The sequence below is a fragment of the Marmota monax genome, unplaced genomic scaffold (genome assembly GCF_021218885.2).
Source record: "Marmota monax isolate L192 unplaced genomic scaffold, Marmota_monax_Labrador192_F-V1.1 WCK01_AAM20220418_F8-fsc00110, whole genome shotgun sequence".
Classification (NCBI taxonomy): domain Eukaryota; kingdom Metazoa; phylum Chordata; class Mammalia; order Rodentia; family Sciuridae; genus Marmota; species Marmota monax.
This window is the reverse complement of record NW_026694633.1, coordinates 1,175,574-1,200,026: the sequence shown is the minus strand read 5'-3', so window position 1 is coordinate 1,200,026 and position 24,453 is coordinate 1,175,574. Positions and strand designations below refer to the sequence as shown.

At 35.3% G+C, this 24,453-nt stretch overlaps 1 protein-coding gene across 3 annotated transcripts in view; it reads right to left on the bottom strand.

Moving 5' to 3' along the window:
- The window catches only part of Serpini1 (serpin family I member 1), an 81,553-nt gene that overhangs the window by 29,902 nt on the left and 27,198 nt on the right, over window positions 1–24,453 (bottom strand). For 2 of the 3 annotated variants that reach the window (XM_046422915.2, XM_046422913.2), the window contains exons 2-4: window positions 3,592–3,859; window positions 2,187–2,417; window positions 300–494 (exon numbers count right to left, since the gene is read on the bottom strand). In XM_046422915.2, coding sequence (XP_046278871.1) covers window positions 300–494; window positions 2,187–2,417; window positions 3,592–3,841 — 676 coding nt within the window. In that variant the 5' untranslated portion in view covers window positions 3,842–3,859. Of the gene's footprint in view, window positions 1–299; window positions 495–2,186; window positions 2,418–3,591; window positions 3,860–9,317; window positions 9,339–24,453 lie in introns of those variants that run through there. The other variant, XM_058572249.1, reaches the window with a different exon arrangement.

Here is a 24,453-nt window from a genome sequence, read left to right as displayed (position 1 = left end):
TAGAATAAATCAGAACATTCTTGCAGAATGCCAGATTTTTTTTTTTTGGATGAATAAAGCCCACTCAGCAGGTGGGATCAGCTTTATAAATTTAAGAAACACATATTGGAAAACTGTCAATGTATATGATATTCATTCAATATCTAATTACAAGTCTTTGAAAATGTAGCCAAGGAAACTGAATTGTAGCCCAAATTAGATCAACAAAGAGTGTGAGTAGTGAATATTTCATGTTCTTTCTTAGAAATCTGTCAATATGCTACAAGAGGAAAGAAAAAAAAAAACACAAAATGTTTTACCATAATAAAATTCTCCTTGTTGATACATCATTGGAATCTGTACTTCACTTTCATCATCTTTAGTGAAGGAAAAGGTTCTAGTATTTTCAGGTCTAAACTGTGACTTCCAGTTCCCCTTGAAATAGACAGCATTGATGAGGGCCAGATGAGTGGCAGCATCAAAATCCCTTGGGGACACCAAATCTTTTAGCAGATCTATTTGGAGAAACATAAACAGATGAAAATTTAGTTAAATTGGAAATTGAAGGGGAAATCAAAAGATTATCAATCCACTAACAGAGTTGTCCATAAAAATTATACACTAAATTTAAAATAAAAAAATAAAAAATATCTGTCAAAGGAAAAATGTTACACATATATGTGATTATAGAATTGACAATTAAGGGTATCAAAACAACAATGCTACCTAACATAATACTAACATCAACTTAACATCATCTTTTTTTTTTTTTGACACCCAAACTACAGAGACATATATGATAGAATCTCAGCCTTCATGGCTATCTAGTTGCAATAGTGCATATGACACTCCTGACACAAAGTTAGCACTCAAATGTTTCTAAATGTATGGGTGAACAGCTGATTAAATGCTATCCAATCCAAACTTTCTCCCTGAGAATACTGGACATCTTCCTGTCAATGCAACAACTGCACCTGATGAGGTGACATCAAATGAGCCAAAGCGAATGGAACTCATGATGCATTGTTTTCTATCTTTTGAAATGCTCAAATCGATTTTGAAAGATATTGAGTCTTTGCTGTTTGCTAAATGTGTCTAAAAGAGTTTGAAAACTGACAGATTTTAATAATTTAACCTTTTTCAGGTAGGTTATTATTCTTGCTTTTATTATCTGAATGCCAAAAAAAAAAAAAAGACAAAGAAAAAGAAAACCACTAAAATTCATATCTTCTATTCTACATTTTAATCTCATCATTGAAAAACAGGACCAAAACTTGCTCTGTAGTCTCTCATTTTCTTGGTCATAGCAATTCTTATTTTTTTTAATGTCTTTATTTTATTTTTTTATGTGGTGCTGCAGATCGAACCTAGTGCCTCATTCATGCTAAGCAAGTGCTCTACCTCTGAGCCACAACCCCAGCCCCTGGTCATAGCAATTCTTAAGGTACAGGATGTCTCGGCATTTTATGAATTATAGTGTTCAGTGTATCTGATTAGGGTTTTTGTTTGTTTGTTTGTTTGTTTCCAACTTAAAATTTTAGATTACCATTATTTGGGGAATTGATGTAATGAACAGCTAATCTACCTTTAATTAGTCTTTTTAGATTTTAATTTCATTTATTTGTGTGGGTAAAAAACTAGAAAATAAAATGGTTAAAATATGAAACATCTGTAAATCTTAAATACATATAAGAAATGAAATTTAAAATAAAATATATCTTTTTCTAATTTCCAGCTAAAATTGGGCTGCTTTTAAAAAAATAAATCCTACTCAAATTGTTTTATAATCAATCAATTTCTGTGGTTCAAAAGCCAGTAAATATCTTTGAATTCTGATTTTAACTAATTCTATTTTAATCATATTGCTAAGAGTAACCTCTGCCATTCTAATCTAATAATAATTTATTAGTCAGCTCAAGCAACATTCCATATAGTACTTACCATTACTATTCAGAAACCCATCAGTAAGAGCTCAGATTTCAAGTGATTAGTGCCCAAATCCTTTCCAATGCCTAAAGATCTAACTTCTTCCTTAGTGTTCATTCATAAGCAATATCTCTAAAATGGACTGTAGCCTACACAAAATTGTCATTGCATACCCAACTCAATGCTATCTAACATTCAAAATGTGAAAGGAGTGAGGGGACAGATAATTTCAGAAATAAAAGATGCTTAAAACTAAGCTATTAGAGAAAGAAAGAACATACTATTTGTGTTATTTTCCACCCACTTATTGATGTGGTTGGCCACAGCTACATTTTGACTGAAGTCCACATGATTTACTTCTGCATTAAAGTATTTTTTCACCATTTGCAAAAACTCATCATTGATATGAAATCCATTTTGCACAAAGAGGGAATTGGCAATTTTCATCACATATTGGCTCTCTTCAGCAGCTACCATGTTTGAAAAATCCTTTAAAAAAGAAAGTTCATCTCCTGCAAGATGACAAAGACAAATTTGTTAGTGGAACAAACATGGCAAAAGATCAAGGATAGTGAAAGAACATTACAACCCAGCAAAGGACATTAGGAGAACAGGGACCCAAGGAAAAAACAGCAGGACACTCTCTACATTGGCAATGGTAAAGTGTTTCCAATGCTTATGTCAGTTCTAGATGTTCAAATTAACTTTTTGCAGCTTAATATTCTCAACTAATATTATTTTATATTTCATTATCTTGCTAGAATTTACAAAGTAAGAGTGTTTTTTTTTTTAAGTTCTGTCTCAAAGTACTCAGGTTACTCTCATTAAATGAGTCTTATTTTATTTTGAAATTATCAGAAGCACTAAGTTTAATTATCTAGTTTAAAATTCAAGATATTCCTTTAAATTTTACTCTCATAGGACTTTTCAAATCTTGTAACTAGAAAATACATTGGAAATTGTTTTAGTTCTTAACTTTCTTTAAAAAAAAAAACAAAAAAACCTTTATTTTATTTATTTTTATGTGGTGCTGAGGATCGAACACAGTGCCTCACCAGTGCTAGGCAAGCACTCTACCACTGAGCTACAACTCTAGCCCCTCGTTCTTAACTTTTTAATGAATTAATTCATGTATACACTAGAAAACTTACAATAGACATCATACATCATATCAAAATGACTATAAAAGATCTTTTGGCTAGAAATTTTCTCTAATACATAAGTTTAATAATAATAGAGCATTTCAAAAAATTATTGTTATTTATACAGTAAGTATAAAGTTGATTTTAAGCAAAAATTTCTGATATTCTCAGAAAACCAAGTTGCCTTCATCGCACTTATTACAGTTGTCATTTTGCATTCATTTGTATCATAATTGATGAATACAGGCCTTTCTAGATAGGAAACTCCAGAATTATTTTTGCTTTTGTTTATATCACTTTGGGGTTTTTTGAAATGATAATAATTTTGAAAAGAAAGAATTTCCCTAGATTCACTCAGCCAAGATGGAGTCAGGAATTAGCAAATCAACCTTTCTTTCTTCTTAATCCTCCAAGTTGGCCATGTCATCTCATAAGATCATTTCTTGCCCTGAGTAAAACATTGCTGTCTCTGACATAGGACAACATAATTGAGTTCAAAGATAAAGCCAAACCATCTTGAGAAATCAAACTCAAGCACACTTACCATTTTTCAGGCTGTCATATCCCATTGAATGGCGGATTTCCTTTAGAGTGGACCCCTGAGCGCCAAGTTCCATCATTCCCATGGCAAGAGCAATACTCAATGGAGAGAAGAGAATATTTTCATCTTCCCCGGTGACTCGAAGATGGTTATACATATTCACTGACAACTCAGCAATGGTATCTTCAGAGAAAGTGGCCCCCACCACCACACTGTATAGAACCAGCAAAGAGAATAGTCCAAGGAAAGCCATACTGGAGTAGGTTCAAGCCTAAAAAACAATAATTTGCATATTAATTGCCAGTTATCTCAAAGCTATAGAGTATAAGGTAAATATATAAGAGATTATTTCTTGGAAAATTTGTGAAGTGAGCCAAACATTTCTAAACATTCATAATATTAATAACTATAAAACAAAGCCTCATTAAAGGATGTGTTGGAAAGTCCTTCTTTTTCTTTATTCTTTTTTTTGGTGCTGGAAATTGAACCCAGGACCTTATGCATGCCAAGCAACACACTCCACCACCAAGTTAATCCCCCAACCTCGAAAGTCCTACCTCTAATGATTCAATTAATATTCAAATAAACAAATAACATTGCTAAGTTCTGAGGATTCTTTCAGGAACAAGATAACCATGATCCTCACCTTCATGAAATTTAGAGTAAGTAAAAATACATATACAAGTAATTCTAAAGTCATGCTTGGTGAGGCTAGTTTAATAACTTCATAGCCTCACCACACATTTTGATCATGATTTTGAACCAACTTATCCTAGCTTCTAATAAGGTACATAGTTCTAGGACAAGGGTAATGAAATTCCAAAGATGTTTACAGGGCTTGAGATGAACTAGTGAAATTAGGCATTTGAAAATGATGCTTTACCCATTTACTACAATTTATTAAATAAATACACCTTACAACTAGGTTATCAGTTGATAAAAAGAGATCAGACACACCCATGCCACAAGTCTCAGTTTATTCTGCCCAGGTTACAGAACTCATGGAAAGTGATAACCAAATAGAGAAGGCGCAGACTCAACACAAGCCTGTGAATTGTTCCTCACGTGCTGGTTCCCTATGAGGTTACTGTTTTCAGTGACAATCTTTGGCCAGGGAGGAACCACTAGCCAAAGTTGAGAATGAAGTTGAATTCTTGCTACAAAATGGTCCTTTAATACTCAGGCTTATGTTACCATTTCAGCTTATACTAACCAATTGGTGGTTGTTTTTGAAATGAGCAATTCTAACTATCAGGATTAGACAATTCTAGAACCAAACAGAAGGGCATCAAAGTCCCATTTTTCCCTTGGGAAAAGAAAACATTATTCCCGATCCTTCTGAGTTTCATTTTTGCCTCTCAACATGCCAGTATTCTAGCAGCCCTGTCTCTCCACTAATAGCCTGACCAGTACACACTGGGGACAGGATCCCCCCTTTTCCTTGTATTCTCCCACTCTGTCACTGCAGGCATCTGGAAAGCAAAACTGTTTATTCAAATAATTAAGTAACTTATTTACTCTTGATCAGTTTTGAAACTCATCATTAAAATAATACATAAACTGCCATTGAATAAACACATTAGGAAAACTGCATTTTAATTAGGACTCGGCATTAACAGTCTCCTCCATTAATCAAATAAGAGAGTCCATACACATTTAACTGAAGAACAGTTTATTTCCAACAGGGTTTTGCGTCAGAAGATCCTAATTAGTCCTATAATGTTTGAAATTCCAATTTCAGAGAACTGCCTGGTCAATTTATAAGTTCTTCACATTTTCGAGTTTGAGGCATCTATTTATTTACTTATTTATTTATTTTTCCCAAGGTCCTCTCCCCTAACCCTTACCTTCCTGCTTTTGTATTTAGATTTGAATAATTCTAGCTTGTATATGAAGGCATGAGTCAATATGGACTCTTACAACCCCTGCTGCTAATGGAGTGGCTGCTACTGGGGCAGGGCAAGCTATGTACCTCATGCAGCCCTGGGACAGAAGCCAGGTCTTAAGAGCCTACCATCATTGGAAGGCTGCAGTTGCTGGAGCATTCTCACTTTTTTTTTTTGTGCTCCAGAAAATTCTAGGACTAGATAGAAATAGAATAGATGGAAATTTCTCTCTCTAGGTTCAGGAGGAAATTGTAACAAGTCCTCCCGTAAGTTATAAAAGGACTTAAGACATATCTAGTATTTAGTGCATAGATTGTAATGCTACTTAGTAGAATTCAAATCCAGTCAGATTCAAAAGCCCATCATCTTAATCACTGCACTATACCATCTTTGCTGAAGGGCCAAACCTAGGCCTCATTACTCATTTAACACTACTTATTATCTAGTACAAAACAAAGAAACTAAATTCATTATATGACAGTTGTTTCTGTTAGTCAATAAGACAGCTATTTAGAAACTACTGCCTTTAGGACAAGCTCATGTTTCAGGCTATTAAAAATATTTTCTTCATAAAAACCAAAAAAAATCCCGATCAATGACCAATTAATACATTCCAGAAAACAAAGGTAGGCCTATCATATGTTTATAGGCATTTTTATTTACAAATGAAACATCATGAGATAATCATAGCTAACATTTTACACATACTTACAGAATATATCTTATTTAAACTTTGTAATTACCCTTTAAGAAGGAACTCTTACTGCCCCCATTTTATAAATGGAAATGCAATCTTAGAGATGTTAGGAACTTGGCAATGTCATATGAAGTTGTAGAGCCAGGACTAGAGCTTAAATCACTTGACAGTGCCTCAACCACTAAAGTAAACTCCTTCTCCAGTGTTTGGATAAACAGGAAAATATGCAACTTGGAGAACAAGACTTGGATTTAAGTCCCAGGTCTGATATTATGCTGTATAGCCTTCAACAAGTCACGTGCATTCTCTAAAAACTTGGAAAGTCCCTACCTCACAAAACTATTTTACAAAAAATGTGTGAGCTACTGATTTTAAGCTACAAGTTTTACTAATGGTGAACATTATTATGAGAAAATACATTTTGTAGGCATAGTTGCCAAGTCAAAAAAGAGGCTGTAGAACTAAGATGAGTATTTTATCATTGCTGTTGGCCCATCTAGTATAGCACCATTATCTATGAATTCAGCCAAGATCACAGAGGTAATACCAACATATGAAAATACATAGAAACAGGCTTTTGTCCTCAGGAAACTCACATCATTGTGCCGGAGTATAAAATGTATTATACTGGTTCTTACCTTTTTAAGAAAATAAGTCTTTTAAGAATTAGGAGAAGGGTAAATCAACCTTTCAGAAAAATACATACACATGGATAACTGGCCAGGATATTCAGTGGCCTCAGATGAAGAACCCTTGGTCTACAGCAGATGGTCCGGATGCAAAAAGAAGCAGTGTTTGCTGGACCTGCAGCCGTGCAGTTTTTCCTTTAGCGGGGCGGGGGGATAGTGAAGCCAAAACCCCTAACGTGTCTTTGGGCTTTTAGAGAACTCCTAGGAAAAGCACCCATTATGTTTGTGAGTGAGGGCTCTTCCAGGGCAGTAAGCAGCAGTGTCCACTGATAACATGTTCTGCTAGGATATTAGGAGCCTGTGGCTGTGAAATAGCAGTAGCAGTTCATGCCAGGGAACATTTTGGTAAACACTGAAAGAACTCTGCTTTGGAAATGTATGTTTTTGGCCATAGTTAAGTAAGCCTTCCTCCATTAAAAGCCAAATTTGTAGATTTCAGCAAAATTACCTCTGCTAGCCGGGCACAGCCTTTCTGAGCCCACCTACCCACACCTGGTTGTTGGCTCTCTGCACCTCAGTTGCCTCTGATTACTCCTGATTGCTTGGAGGTCTTTTTTGGTGAGGGGTGGGGTTTCCTTTCCATGCTCTCCCTTGTTAGTGTAGACGTTCCCATGAATCTAACCCTGGCCTTGATTTCTTCTCTCCTCAGTAGTAAGCCATGGAAAGTAATAAACCACTGAAAACTCAAAACAAAGATACTTCAACTATGATATCCATTCAGATTATCTTCCCCCCCCCCAAAAAAAGTAAAATTCCATTTCTGGTTTTATTTTTATATTTATTTCGGATGTACATTGCTAATTGTTCATGGGCTGTTTATTCTTCAACTCTTGTGGATTCTTTACATACAAGATAGCTTACACAGGACCCCTTATCTTATTAATCAAACTCACCTATTTCCTTACAATATCAGTCTTTGACTCTTCTGCATCTCTTTCCCCCTCGTGTTCAATGGATTGTGAACATTTATTCCATACTGCATCCCTGGTGTCTCTCCCTATTCAGCCCATGGCCACGACAGTGATTCTTGCTCCCAATGCATTCTCAAAGACTATGCTACTGGTTCCTAGTCATTCTTTGAATCCTTGCTTACTACCCTCTTCACTCCAACGTATCAATTGCCGTCAGATCAAACTGCCTCGATGCCCTATGGCCAGCTTATTACCTTATTTACCAAACCTCACAATCTCTCTCAGTCTTGAGCCTCCTTTGCACTGTGACCAACCATAACTTTCTACCCAAGACTCTTGTTCATGGATCCTGCAACTCTAGTGAGACCCCTCTGTGCAAAATATATCTCAGTATTTCTCTCTCTTGTTGCTGGTTTATGTAGTTTTTTTTTTTCCTCCCTAAAATTACCCCAACCCAGTTCCATATGTTCAAATCCTAAACATTCCTTGAGATTCTATTCCAATTTTACCTCCTTCATGAATACTCTCCTGGCCCTTCAGGTAAAACTGCAACTTCCCCTTCCTCTGATATATCACCACATTTTTTTTTTTTAATCTCTATGTCTGCAATAGCATACACCACTGCTTCCTGCTGTTAAAGATAATTCTATATATGCATCATCTCTTTTCCTAAGTTTATTGAGGGCAAAAAATAGAAGGTATTCATCTTTTATATCTTAGGTTAATCGGAATAAGGACATACTGCATTATACATAGTAGGTGCCAAATCAATATTTTTTGCATTAATACAGCACAGATATTAAAGCACAAGATGCTGCATAGGAGTCACTGAAGCTTCTGAGTTCTTGAGGTTAATTTAATCTGAAGCCATAGGTAGTGGCTCATTTCCATTTTTTTCCCCTTTGATAAAGTGTTTCCTCATTGAGTGTGAGGCCAGCTTTCCCACTGGACAAAGTGGTATTGTCACCAGCACTGGCACAAAACAATGTCTGAACATGTGATGCATTAACAACAGGTACACCACCTTGAACAGTCACAAAAGTGGCACTCAAACATTACTGTATTAACATCAATCTACAAAATGCCAGGGCCTCACGATTAATCATAATAATTAATACATTCTCAAATGAGCTTCTCTCACATGGAGACTTACGCTGGAGATATATTATTTTCAAGCAAGTGAATAAAATGCCTTTTTATAAAAATCACAAGGGACTGCAGCACTAGAATAGGAGTAGATCATGCTGCAGTAGAAGAAAAGGAAAAAGTAATTGAGCTATGAATAAACTACCACTAATTCTTGCATTTTTCCTCCCTGATGCCAGTGGTAGGGGTTGATTGTGTGCATGTGTGTAAGTGTATATTATTTTAGAAAACACTTCATTAAACCAGGGAACTAAATCTTCTTGTAATATCAAAGTACGAGAAATCACAAGACTAAAACCAGCATAATAAAAAAGATACTTCAAAAAAATATCTTTGGGAATTAATCTTATTTATAAGGAGATTGATGCTGGGGATGAAACTCCCGTGGTAGAACACTTGCCTTGCATGCACAAGGTCCTAGGTTTGATTCTCAGTACTGCAAAGAAAAAAAAAAACATTTATTCATAAATGCATCTTATTGATTTTTTAATAATTCAATTCTTTCAAATTTTAAAAAAATGTTCTCATAGTTGTAAGTTGAAGAAAAGGTGGAGGTGCTCCCAACAGCTGAGAAAACTGGCTGAAGAATGTCCCTTCCTTTGGGGGGAAAATACAAGAATGAGAGCTTAACACAGAGAACCCTGTCTTAGAAGTAAGTCCTTTCGTCTGTTAATTTTCAGACTTTTGCATGCAGAGGATTAGTAATTTTTTTTCAATATCTTAAAAATATTGAGGGAACGCAACACAGGGTTGCTAAATTTCTATTGATTATGAACACACTGGAGTGGGGGCAAAAACAAACCAACAATAGCCACAGCAAAACCCTAACAACAACAACAACAACAAGTCTCTTACAATCACATGAAAGAATAAACATTTCAAAACGATAATGACATTCCTTTAAAACTAATATATTTAAATTAATTAATTTCACTATTCTTCCCCCCCCCCACTTTGCCACAGATTGGTAAAAATTTTATGGAGTGTTTGGGAAACTGAGTGTTTGGGAACCACTGTTCTAATTCTGCTTAGTACTAGCTTCACAGGAACATTTGCAATAACTTGAAATCTCTAGGCCTTTGTTTCCTGACTTTCTAAGAGAAAGACTTAAATTAGATCAACAGCAATAAAGCTGGAAATTTGAGAAAAAAAAATTGTCCAAAAACAGAAAAGGCACTATCTTATGAAAAAAAAAAAGAATCTGTATTTTAGTAATCTGTAATTTAGCAATTTTTCATGAAACATGCATTGTGTTCTTTGTCTACCTCAATTTTAACTATTTTGAAATTGGAATAAATCTTATAATCATTATCCAAAGAAAGCAGCCAGTCCTCAGGCAGAGAGCCAAGCTGTGACACAGCTGTCATTTCTTATGCAGGTGTCACAGCTGGGGCAAGTGTGAACTTGAAGTTACTTATTAATTTTTGTTCCCTCAGTGGACTTATTTCTACCACGGGTGCTGCCTCTCATAGCTGAGTTTTTCCTTAAACTTGAATCTGGAATTGTCCTCAATAGGGCATTCTGGGTATGTAGACAAGAACAGAAAGGGCACTGGAGGATATAAATGTACTGTAAGTGAAGAAAATATCCATCACTCAAAGAATGAACAAACCAATTTTCTTCAAAACAACAACCAAATGCTTTACAAAAGACCCAAGAATAGAAGACATGTGCAAACAGATAAATCTGTTCAAGTAGATAAATCTTTTGTCCTTGGGATATACAAAAGAACTGTTTGTTGGATACCAAGCAGTACAGCTAAAAGCAGAGGAATTTGCCAAATCTCTCAGAATAAATCCTGTTGCTTTCAAAGGCAGGAAAGATATGTGTGTATGCTATGCTACAGACTTCAGTAGGTGATAAACTGTTGAAAACTTCCTAACTTTCAAAATTACCTGTAAAATTTTAGGTATATAATTAAGCTGAAGTGTATGTGTAGGGTAGGAATGCAGGGATACACTACTCAAATAATCAAGTGGAAATGTAGAGAATTCCAAAATTCTTTGAAATGCGTTATGATTCCTTCCATCAAAAAGCACTAAAAAGGTTTCAATCAAAACCTGCATTGTAAAATGATCCTGTGATATGCATGATAAATGATGATCAGAAGTGATTCAGAGGAATGTGAAGGCTTAGATTTAAATCTTTACTTACTGTAAGGGCACTATGCCATGGTATGAATAAATACAGTCCACTATTATTTTTTAAAAGAAATGTACATTTTTTTTCCCTTTAAAATTGTCTTTCTTCCCCAAAAAGCTGTTATTAAATAGAGATATCTGTTAAAACCAGAACCAAGGAAATAAGGAATTACAAAAGGCTTAATTGTTAACATCTTAGAAAACAATACCCAGAATATGGTACCCTGCTATGCTGTTTATTTTATTTATTTATTATTTTTAATATTTATTTTTTAGGTGTAGATGGACACAACACAATGCCTTTATTATTTTTTTTTTATATGGTGCTGAGGATCAAACCCAAGTCTCGCCAGGGGAGCGCTCTCCCACAATCCCAGCCCTGCTGTTTATTTTAATTTAAATGTCCTTGGAGGGCAGCTGGTGCTGGAACAGGTTTTATTCTTAGGTTCCCTCATCTGCCCTAACCAGGACTACCAGGAAAACATAGGATCCTCCATCTTCTCTCTGAAATTTCAGAGTCCCAGGAAAGAAGGCTGAGGAATGTAACCATACCTGGACAGACTTTATCATAACATATTATCTCTCAGTCTCTTTCAAATCCCAAAAGGAATCACTGACAAGCTAATTGCTATTTCTCAGGTCAATTCATTTCTCCCAAGATCATGTATGACTACTCTAAACAGCCTACATTCCCCAAATCTCTCTTCCTTAGAAAAAGAGTTAGGATTAGGGTTAGGGTTAAGCTCAATCATGCTTATTCACATTAACAAATTTTGTTAAAGGCTTTCTCCTATTAATCTATTGTTTGTCTGTTATCAGACTCAATTAGCAAACCCTCAGAGGTAATGTCTGAATCTCTCTCTGGTACAAAATTTAAACCTTGCTTCCTTTTCTTTTGTCTCTCTCTGCCCACCCAGCAAGGTCACTGTGACCCTTTTCATGATTTGCAGTTTTCAGTAGATACATGCCTATGCTCTTTTTCCTGTACTATTGAATGGAGAAGAGGAAAGCTCCTCAGGTATCTCTCAAACAAGGTCAACTTGGGAAAACGCCAGACAAATCAAAAGGACAGAACCATGGACAAACTTACAGAACTTACAGAAAGTTCATTTGCCAGAAAAAGAAAATATAAAAAAAGAGTCCAAGATGATGAGTAGATAGAAGTCTTGTAGGAAAAATGTTACATTATCTAAAACATACATTTCCAGGCTATCTGACTCTGTTGTTTTGGATGTTTCTTGGAATTTTGGACAACTCTAAGTTGTAGAAGACTGACAGTGATGTAAATGTCTCTTGAGCATAAAAATACACAGCATATATACATGATTGAGTGGCATGTAACTGATTATTTCCCTCTGGGTACTGACCAGTTTTGCATCTACTCAGCAAATGTATTTTAGTATTCCTAATGTACATTGGTCTGCTTTGTGAATTATCTCCCAAATTGGTCATAATATCTTGCAGGTTCTCTCATTAATTAATGCTCAATTAATGAGCTAAATGAAATTTTAACATGTAGTCATTTTATATTTGTATGAAAGTCAAGATTGTAACCTTTAAAAAATAATGATCCTTCATCTGATTTTTTAAATCCTTAAAGCTAGACATTTTTCTTTGAAAAATATTATTTTTAATGAGATAATCCAAGGGTCAGAATAAGAAAGAACTCAAATACTAGCTTTTTCTTATTCACTAAATACTCCTTGATTATTGGTTGAATTACTAGTGTACCACTGATACCCAAAGTCATTTGGGCAAACTGTAGCTGGGAATTACTAATTATATGGCCACTTGCACTGACCTGACTATGCTATAGATATAGACTATGCTCTTGAGTATTTTTGCATGCATCCAAGGGGAAAGTTGGACCTGATGGCCTGCTCATTTAGGGACTGACAAATCTAGTCCTGGAAATATTGGAGCACAACCAAGGAAAATTTTGTTGTGGCAAAATTCCCCAGAATTTCTAAAGTGCTTTGTTAGAAGTTTAATAATATATTAAATCTGGATTCCTTAGCATTGACAGAAAGGTAATTGGAATGAAGATGAACTGTGAATTAGAAGAAAAGTCTGCCTTTCTTTGTCAGTGTCTGAGGCTTCCAAGAAAGCTTTGAGTTTCCAGGTAAGTCTCCCTGGGTGGTAATATTACCGTTCCATTAGGGATAGGGGCTCTGAACCTCCAAAAAACATTTCATAACGATCATAATCTCGTGGGAAATTGTTTTAATTCAGTAAGTGGAGGTTGACTAGTAAATATCTGGTGAATCCTTTTCTCACCTTAGGCCATAAGTAATTTCTAAAATTAAAAGTTAGTTAAAATACATCTTTAAAAAGAATAAAAAAAATTTAGTTGTAGATGGACACAATACCTTTATTTATTTATCTTTTTAAAAAATCTTTATTTTTTTTTAGTTATAGTTGGACACAATATCTTTATTTGTTTATCTTTATGTGCTGCTGAGGATCAAACCCAGTACCTCACATGTGCTAGGTGATTGCTCTACCACTGAGCCACAACCTCAGGCCTAAAACACTTGATTACTGTGGCTGGGATTGTGGGTCAGCAGTAGAGTGTTCGCCTAATACATGTGGAGCCCTGGGTTCAATCCTCAGCACCACAGACAAAAAATAAACAAAATAAAGGTATTGTGTCCATCCACAACTAAAAACATATTTTAAAAAAATACTTGATTACTTTGTGTCCTTTAAAAATTAGACTAACACTGTTAAAGAAAAAGTATTCACGACACTTTTAAAGATGGTCCGGAAGAGTGTACTCAAGAGAGACTACTGCAGTGGATGTTTCATGCAATTGGGGAGAGGTCAGGTGTAGCTTTAAATACAAGAACAAGTGGGAATTTCCAGCCAAGGAAAAGGATGGAGATCAGTGGATGGAAAATGACTAAAAGGAGACTTAAGCAGCAAGGAGAGTTCTGCACAAACAGACAAGACAGAATCTTGCTGGAGGAAGGCCAGGGTGATAAAAAAGATGGGGAATCAGATATCAAGGGTGGGAGAGCCTTGCTAAGATGACCCTGCAGTGTTCTTACTGTAAACTGAATAAGAAGACCCAGGGCAGAGGTCAAAATCAGGGCTCAAAGGAGCATGACTCACATTCAGTCAAGGAATCCTTATCTTTGCTGCCCAATAAAACTTTCTGCAGACAGAAATGTTACATGTACATGTTTGTCCAATGATGTAGCCACCAGCTACTTGTGGCTGTCGGGTACTTGAATTCTAGCTAGTGCTCCTAGGGAACTAAATTTTTTAAACTTAAATTTAGTTTAAATTTAAATAAATGGTTAATGGTTACCTAATGCATTAGACAAGGCAGAACTAGAAGTAGGCTAAACAGATCAACGTTTTATAACACTGTTTCTTAACCAAATAGTCCATAGTACAAGTATTTAAGACAAAAACAAAAAAAATAAGTAGCACGAACCCTACAAACCATGTTTCTATACCTAAGATATTTTCATTTAAAAAACAAACTCCCTTTTCTCAGGAGATCACAAACAATAAAGTGCCTCCTTTGGAATTCAGAATCTTTGGTTAAAGCAGGTGATTACTGGGGAAAATAAAATCAATGTCAACAAAGCACAGTGAACTGGCAGGTTCCCAGTTGTCCTGGAAATGTGATTTAGGCTTTCCATAAAACGGTAATGAATAATTCTCTTTGGCACAATTGAAGAGAATAAGTACTTGCCAATGAATGACTTCCTTTGGATTTGTGTCAGAAGAGCTAAAAAAAAGTGACATAGGAGCCCTAAGCCAAATTTGGGAAGTAGTTTCAGAAAGATGGGTGAAGGTCATCAATCAAAGTCACATGTCCTCCAAGGCCATTTTGGAACCAAGCCAAGCATTAATGGTCTTAATTTACCCATTAATGTTTTAAGGGATCCCTACCCTTTGCTCTCTTCCCCAGACACTGTCTGGCTTGGTTGTTTACAAGAATATGAATGTTTATGCGGGAAACACCTTGTCTAGCCCCTAATTTTGTAGGTAAGAAACTGGGTGATTTTTTGCAGAACAGCTTCTCACGCACAAAGGATATTTAATGGATTAGAGAAATACCCAAATGTAAATATAAGACCTAGGATTTCATTTACTTCATTCACTCATGCAGTAAATACTAATCCTTGCCAACTATGTGCCAGTCCCTGTGCTAGGTACTAGGCATCCCAGTGCCTAGGATGACAAAAGCATCCTACCTTTGTGGCATTTTCTTTTGTGTATTAGGTCTATGTTTTTCAAATAGATATTCAGATTTTCAGTCCGAGTTTTTAAAAATTAGATTTACTAAATGTTCTTTATTAAAATGTTACTTATATAATAACATTTTAAAAAGTTGGCCCTGTTTCTGAAAACCTAAAAATACATCCTGAGATGTAAGGTTACTTCTCAATTATATTGCCAATGGAGGAAGCTGTCGTCTGACTTACCTTCAGTCATTCATGCATTCATATGACATTTCAGTATGTCCTGAGGACTGAGGAATGAAGTAAAATTTCCAGAGAGGTTATTTTAATGCACAAAGCAAAAGAAAAAAAATCTTTATACAAAGGCTTTCATAGCTTTCCAAGTCAGTTTTAAGTTTGTCTTGTTAATGTACATTCAGAGCCACAAATATGCTATTTTAACACAATAATATCCCAGTAGAGGAAAGCAGTATACAGGGCCACATACAAAGGATCTTTCTTCTTCTACTTCTCCCCTGCCCCTAGCTTTTTGCCACTACTTCCTTTCCCCCTTTTACTTTCTCCTCTTCCTCTTCCTTCTCCTGTTTTGAATTCTCTGTCTCTCCCCACCACAATATTAGCCTCAGCTATTGTTATTTTGCTCCCTTATCTGTAACCTGTGACCTTACATTATAAAATCACATGTGAGGGTTTCAGGACATTTCCTTAACTCTCCTGAGGTGAAATGCTTAGGTTCAGTTGGCTTCAGTTTCTACGGAGGCCATGCAAAGCTACTTTCTTATTTTGGCTAATGACCATAATGTTCCCAAAATGAGCACTCTTTCAGTATGATGGCTTAGATTAACGGGAACATGACATCAACTAAATATGGAAGGATGTTAAGATCAGCTTGAATCTTGTGAAACAGTTGTTTTTTTTAAGTCAAAGTAGTCAAATATCAGCAATGTCACATGCTACCTACTGAGCATTTGTTGTATGCAAAGCTGAAGAGTAGAACTTTTTCAAAAAATTAGTTTTTGTGGTGCATTGTAATTACACATAATAGTGGGATTCACTGTTATGTATTCTTACATTCACATGATATAATTTGGTCAATTTCATTCCCCTGTACCTTCCCCATCCCTCACCTCCTCCTTCCCCCTTGCCCTTTCCTCTACTTCACTGGTTTCCCTTTTATTTTCATGATTCCCCCTGCCTGGTTTTTTGTTTTTTGCTTTTTGCTCTCCAGCTTTCACATATGAAAGAAAAATATGACCCTTGACTTTCTGAGTCTGGCTCATTTTTGCTTATTATAATGCTCTCAAGTTCTGTTCCTTTTTCCTGCAAATGATATAATTTCATTCTTCTTTATGGATGAATAAAACTCCATTGTGAATATATGCCACATTGTCTCTATGCATTCATGTGTTGATGGACACCTAGGCTGGTTCCGTATCTTGGCTATTATTAACTGCACTGTTATAAACATGGGCTGCCCATATCCCCATCCCATGCTGACTCTAATTCTTTTGGATATAAAATGATTATATAATAATATAGCTGGGTCATAGGACGGTCCCGTCCCTAGTTTTTGAAGACTAGAACTTTCAGATGCTCTTTTACTATTTTATATTCCACACAGTTGCTTTGATGTTTTTTTTTTTAAATGCATGCTAACTTAGAAATCCAGAAAAAATTTCCTTATTATGATTTTCTCCAAAATTCTTTTTCTCACCTTGTACTAGAAGTGTTAGCCATTAATAGAGACTACCAATCTAAATGAAATGCCTCTTCCTTAACCATAAAAACACTCATGGCTCACACTGTTTTACCCTGAGGAAATTAAGTGACGTGCATTGTTTTATAAATATTCTTTTTTTAGGACTACAGACTGTGGCAAAAATGAAAGTAAGAGTATGTCAGAAATAATTTGATTCCTTTGCTTTTTAAAAGCTCTCATAAATTTAAAATAAGAAATTTCCCTGACATTGAGTAGTGTTGTGCTAATGCTACCTGAAAATACCTGCCTGGTAATGCTATTTATAAATGTTGTAATAGGAGAATTTCTAAAAGAATCTGGTTTCCTCACCCTGTTCCTTGCTGTGAAAAGGCAACTTGTAATTTTTATTTCTGAGTATGGGCAAACAAGTAGAATATAAGTTGATATAAAAAGGTTCTGAGGAAGTATTCTGGTTATATTTCCCTGTAATTTTCAGAACAGCATTTTTACAATATAGTAACAGCTTTAGGAAGTGTGTAGAAAGATGTGTCAAGGAAGTCAGCCAGTGTTAATGCTGGGGAGGAGGGAAAAAAAAAGTTGGGGAAGAATTGCACTTCTCCATGAGGCACTTAAAATGGTAATTGACCACCTTTATTTTCAGAGATCAGGAGAGAAATGGATTTAATTATTTTCTTCTGAATCTAATTCAAGTTTAACAGTCCTCATTGGCAGGAAACTATCCCTTACCGAGCTCATACACCAGTAGAAAGCTTTCCCCATTATTGGACAGGTGGAATGGAAGGCATAGTTTATGGGTCTTATTTTGTAAGCAGCCAGCATCCAGGGTCCTTGACATACTATTAGGATTCACTGCTCTCCCTCTTAGTTAACCACTGGAAGATCTCAAAAGAGTCACAATGAAATGCAGGCAAAGGTTTTTCTTTTTCTTTTTTAAAGGGAGGTAGGGAGGGAGGGAGGGAGAGAGAGAGAGAAGAGAAAAAAATTTTAATACTTATTTTTCAGATTTCGATGGACACAACCCAGTGCCCCTCGCATGCCAGGCGAGCACTTTACCGCTTGAGCCACATCCTCAGCCCCGGTTTTTCTTTTTTTAAATTTTTGGTTTGCTTCTTATGTATCTTAAGCATTCTCAGAATTTAAATCTAGCTGTGTCAGAGAAATTTTAGAGACTATTTTAATGACCCCAGCATATGTGTCAGAAACTATCAAGTAGATGTAGATTCGAGTTCAAAGTTAATTGGAATACAATTGAATAGTTCTCTTGACTTAACCTTTTTTAAAAATATGAAAATTAGTCCTGCAGAAAATAACTGAATGATGGCTATCAGACTGCCATGAGCATCATAGATTTTACACTGAATCAGACCTACATTTAAACACAGCTTTATCATCGTACTAAGAAAAACAATGAAAGTCAAGCTCAATTCAAGTGCAAGAAAAGCTACCCCCATTCCAATTCGGGGGCGGGGAGTACCCTGTCATGTTCTCATTTATGGAGTCTACATGTGAGTAGCTGGGAGCTAGACTATCTAAAGAACTGCTAACAAATTTCTAGGAAGGTATGTGTTTCAAACTGCAAAGAGAAGTTCTTCCCATAAATTACACTCTTTGACTTCAGTTTTTCCCTCAGGAACAAATTACTCTAAGGAATTCTAGAACTGGAAAAATAATATAATGGACCAGGCATCTCTAGATAAAATGCAAGTCATTGTTAATTCTTATAACACGCCTACAGGTAGATGGACCTAACCCTGCTTTGTAAATTAATAAATCAAAATCAAGTCAATTAGGGTACCTGAACTTTTGTCTGAAGCCTTCAAATCCCATTCTACTTCACTATGCCCCGCTAGTCCCATTGGATATGAGATTTAGAAATCATCCCTCCACTTCTGTTAATTTAGTGCAGGAATTTTCTATGCCAGACTGACTCTGGGGAATTCCATGTGTGTGCACACAGACATATGCACAGCTGTTCCTCTCAGCTTTGACTTAGTGACGAGGTAACTCCTAATATTGGGATGAAATCTCACTTCCTTTAACACTGATCCTACTTATGGCAAATAATGCTACAAGTTTAAATATAGAATATATTAATTAATATCTAGTCTACCTTTTGATTTATTACAGTACTTACATTTTTTAAATTAAAATCAATTAAATAGGTAAAACATTCAGAGTACAAAATTCAAGGGGTATAAAAAGTGTAGCCGGGCACAGTGGTACATGCCTGTTATCCCAGCAGCTTGGGAGGCTAAGCCAGGAGGATTGCCCATTCAAAGCCAGCATCAACAAAAGCAAGGCACTAAGCAATTCAGTGAGACCCTGTCTCTAAATAAAATACAAAGCTGGGCTGGGGATGTGGCTCGGTGTTCAAGTTCCCTGAGTCCAATCCCCAGTACCAAAAACAAAACAACAAAAGTGTACATACAATAAAGGTTCTCAAATAAAAAAAAAATAAAAAATAAAGGTTCTCTTTCTCAGACTCCCTTGTCCCTCGTCAGTCAATTTCTCCAGGTGAAACCAATCAATTTTATCTTTTAGCGATATTGTATGTATATACAGCATCTATATTACCCCTTTTCTTACAATAAAAATAATGTATATTCTATGCATGCTCTTTTGTCTTGTAAACAATATAAGCTGAGACTATTTCCTATAAATAGCTTTCTCCATACTGCTTTCCATAGTGGTTGCACCAATTTGCTATCAGCTTGATAGCATTTTGCTGTATAGATGTGCCATGATTTATGTAATTAGCCTCCTACCAATGACGATTTAAACAATGACAGTCTTTTAATATTACAAATAATGTTGCAATGAGTAACTTCAGAAATACATCATTTCTCAGGTGTGCAATTATCTCTGCAGGATAAATTCATAAAAGTTAATAGGTCAAAAGACACAAGTACTTATAATTTTTGTAAATACTGCCAAATTGCCCTCCACAGAAGTAAGATCATTAAAACCCTAGGAATACACTCACATAAGGAAGAGTTATCTGAAAGAAAAATTAAAATGATTCTGAAGAATAGGCACAAAAAAGATCAGCATACTTCATCTCCTATGTAGTGTTCTTGCTAAAATAAGGACAAATGAACATATTAGATATAAGGGTACCATCAGGAAGATGCAGAAAATAGGAAAATTCACAAGACAATGGATTTAATTTTAGCAAAATCTGGTAAGAAAGAGCTGTGATAGTTGGGGAAGCAGGGAGATATGACTTATAAGAGATTAGGGAGACATCAATCAATTGAAATACCTAAACGTTATTTGAATCCTGGTTGAAACAAACCATAAAAGATAATTTACAGCAATTAAGAGACAATTGAGGGAAAACTTAGGATAAACGAAAATTGATGTTTCATTCTTACACAGGAATATTCAATATTGTACAGATGTCAGTTCTCACTATACTACTCTATAAAGTTAATGCAATTTCAATAAAAAATAGTAACATTTTATGGGCTGGGGTTGAAGCTCAGTGGTTGAGCGCTTGCCTCGTATGCGTGAGGCACTGGGTTCAATCCTCAGCACCACATAAAAAAATAAATAAATAAAATAAACTGTTTAAAAAAATAGTAACATTTTAAAAATTATACAAGCTAACTCTAAATGTCATATAGTATAAATTAAGCTAAAAGAATAGCAAAGAAAATTCTGGGGAAAAGAATAATGATATGAAGGTAAAATGCATTAAAGTTATGATAATTAAAATAGAATGGGTCAAAATACAATTAAGTATATAGAATGTAGCATTTCAAACCAGGGGTTAAGACACATATTTTGTAAAAACTGGTACTGAGAAAACAGGAAATCCATGTATTTACAAATTTAAGAAGGTGCATACTTTATATCTCAAATCAAAATAAATTGCAGATGGATAGATTTTAAAAGTAAAATATAAAATTTTAAAATTCTAGAGGGAAATCATGGGAATTTTGAAATATAATAATATATGTATAATAACATATAATTATGTGATAATAACATATTTATTACAGTAAATAATATATAGTATTATATATTTATATAAATATATATATACATACATATTACATATATGTTTCATATATAGATATGATATATATGTGTGTATTTTATATATACAAACGTACCTACTTATAGTGTTGAAATGGAGGAGGCCTAAAGGTGGCAAAGTCCTAGCATCCATTAAAGGAAACATTAATAAATACAATTGTCCTAATATAAAAAATATGTATGGCAGAAAACATATAAATCAAAATACGAGTAACAAAATCAATCTTCTATTACAAAAGGATAAAGGTCAACAAAGGACCTGTATAAATTAATAAAACCAACAAGAATAGTATAGAGAAGTGGGCAAAGAATATGAACAGATACTTCACCAAAAAGGCATTATAAATGGCTCTTGAACATATAAAAAAAGTTTTGTTTTTAATTGCTAAATATAGAAAATCTATAATTATTAGAAAAATAAAACTCCACTGAAGTAACTCTAGTCATTTATCAGATTGATAATTATTAGTCACATATAAGACTGGTAAATACAATATTAAGACTTAAACTCTTGGGGCTGGGGTTTTGGCTCAGCAGTAATGCACTCGCCTCTCATGTGCAAGGCCCTGGGTTCGATCCTCAACATCACATATAAATAAATAAAATAAAGTTATTGTGTCCAACTACAACTCCAAAAAATAAATATTAAAAAAAAGACTTAAACTCTTAATATTAGAGAATAACCAAAGGGTATTTGACCTGTGGGAAAAATAGATGGGGGCAAAAAGGGAGTCATTTCTCTAAAGTTATAGTACATACCTAGAATCTCTATAGTCTGTGTGTTATGGTTGTATCTCAGTTATACAAAGATCAAAATATAAGATGACTCCTTTTAACAAGAACGCAAGTGAAGAATCAGAATAAGCAAGAATTTGAAGATATTTGAACAGTCAAAAATAAAAATTCATAAAGATACAAATTTTGTATTGAACCTTGTATAGTTAATTTGGAGGGGCAGGTCTTATTTCCTAACCCAGAATATATACTTTTATTGTATGTACAATCAGTAAATATGCTTTTTTTTTGGATTCCTCTTTTTAGCAATTAAAAACAAAAGTTAGAGGACGGGGCTCCAAGAGACAGGCACAATGACTTCAAGAAGAAGGCATAAAAAAATGTTGGTGTGCAGCAAAAGAAAAACCATGTAGACCTGACAGAAAGTTTCCTCTGATAATCATGGTTTTATTGCAGTACCAGGTCTGGATATTCATGATGATGCCCTTGAACTATTTTAAACATATTAACTTACTCTACTCAGTAGACTGAGTGCATAATATATTGTCAGATAAATTCTGCGAGCCATCTGAAGCAAAATACTGAGTGTTTAGTGGGATATGATTCAGTTGTCTAGAAAGTTCAAACAAAATTCTTCTTGGATTTATCTAGTATATTACTGCAGTTAAAAGGCAATTATAGGGGGGTTTGGGGATGTGGCTCAAGCGGTAGCGTGCTCGCCTGGCATGCGTGTGGCCCGGGTTTGATCCTCAGCACCACATACAAAGATGTTGTGACCACCAATAATTAAAAAATAAATATTAAAAAATTTTCTCTCTCTCTCTCTCTTAAAAATAAAAAAAAGGCAATTACACATTGCCATTGGTGTACTTTTGTTTTTCACCCCTCAAGTCAGATTTTCTATTCTTTGATAATTCTGGATTGAGTAATATCTAACTTACCTTATGACTACTCACACAGGAATACTTTGTGGGTTTATGACCTTATTGCAGAACATGGCCACATGCCAAGTTTTAAAATTCTTTGACTTAACATAATTATGTTAAGAGAGTGAAATTATGTTCATATTTGAATCCGCATGGCTTAATAATTGCAGCCATCAGCACCATCTGTTGATCACTGTCCTCAGTGCCTGTGGCAGAAAGGCTGTCTGAGGTCAATTTTCTTTCTGGTCATGGCTTTCTTTGCTGTTCCTTACTTTTTAGCCATTAAAATTGATGACATTTTAAAACTCTTCAAGTGTTTTTTGCAATAAAGCTACAGACAACAAAAGGGGTCCTCGGGGGAGGCAAGTTATTTTAAGATTTAGAACCTAGTATGATTAGATAGTGAGTATGTGATCTCTATGGATCATTAATATCATTAATGTGAGGCAAAAGTCCTAGATTAAATGGCTTCTGGGAGGGCATAATTTATTCAGAATGACATGGCTTTAAAATGTTTTTACAACCCGTTATTAAAAAGGGAGATAATAAAAGTATTTCTCTAAATCAGCACTTTTCAGTGTTTGGTCTGGTGAATTCTGCATAAGAATTTCCGAGGAGATGGGTAGAGTACAGTTTAGGGGCAACATCAACAAACTCTTAAATCAGAAATTCCAGATATTGACCTCATTCGGCTACATTTTTAAGGGGTATACCAGGTAACTGTCCAACATGTTGGTAGGATATCAACTAGAATATGCCTATTAGTAAAACTGGTTGAAACAAGGTAGCGGTGGTCTGAGAATAGGGAAGGAGGAAATAAATATCTGAGCATTCATTACAAGTATGGCGCTATTAAGCCAGCTCCTCTATTTCTTTACAATCTAGCGGCTATGACTTTTACATCTGTGTCCAGAATTATTGTTTAATATCTATTCTCTTTTTAGACTGAAGCTCCATGAGGACAGGTACCATATCTTCCTCATTCAGAAGTATCTGGGCCTCACCCACTTCTTGGTCTGTGCTCAATATTTGCTGAGTGAATGATTTAGGCATCATTTACTATCTTAACTCCTGAGTCAGCTGAGACTCAGAGACTTTGGTTAGACTGGCTAGGAGTACACAGTGCACAGCTAGTGGACAAAGTCCATCAGGACTGGTCAGGCTCCTTCCCTTCAATAACCCCTTCTTGTCATGGACATTCAATTGGTTTGTAAAGGGAGACTTCTATTTTGTCTGTTAAACTTCCAAACCTTTTTATAATGAAACTCATTAAAAAAAAAAAAAAAAACTTACAAAGAATAGTAGAAATTGGTCAATATTCTAGGGCTGGTACTCAGTCAAGGGAGATAAGAGAGTGAGGGAGTGAGAAGAAGCACTGGACTTTTAAATGCTAAAATCAGGAAAAAGACATTGAATTGGTGAGTTCTGAAAGGAGGCTTCTAGGAGTAAGATGAGGAAGCAAGCCCTACATGCTTGGGATTCCAGGCCCAGGATTAGCAAGTATAAATCCTAAAGAAGCAGTGTGTGTGGTCATTCCAAAGGGCAGCAAGAAGCCAGAACAGCTGGAATGGAGAAGGTCAGAAGAAAGCAAGTGAAAGCCTGATTAGAGCAAACTCAGAAAGAATGAGGGAGAGAGACATAGAAACTGAGCCAAGGCAGCTGTTTTGAAGAACAAAGAAACAAGGCAGGAGCCTGATGAAAAGGGAGCAGTCAAGAGAGGATTTTATTTGTTAGTTTAAAACGGGGGGAAAAACAGCATATTTCTTTTCTCATA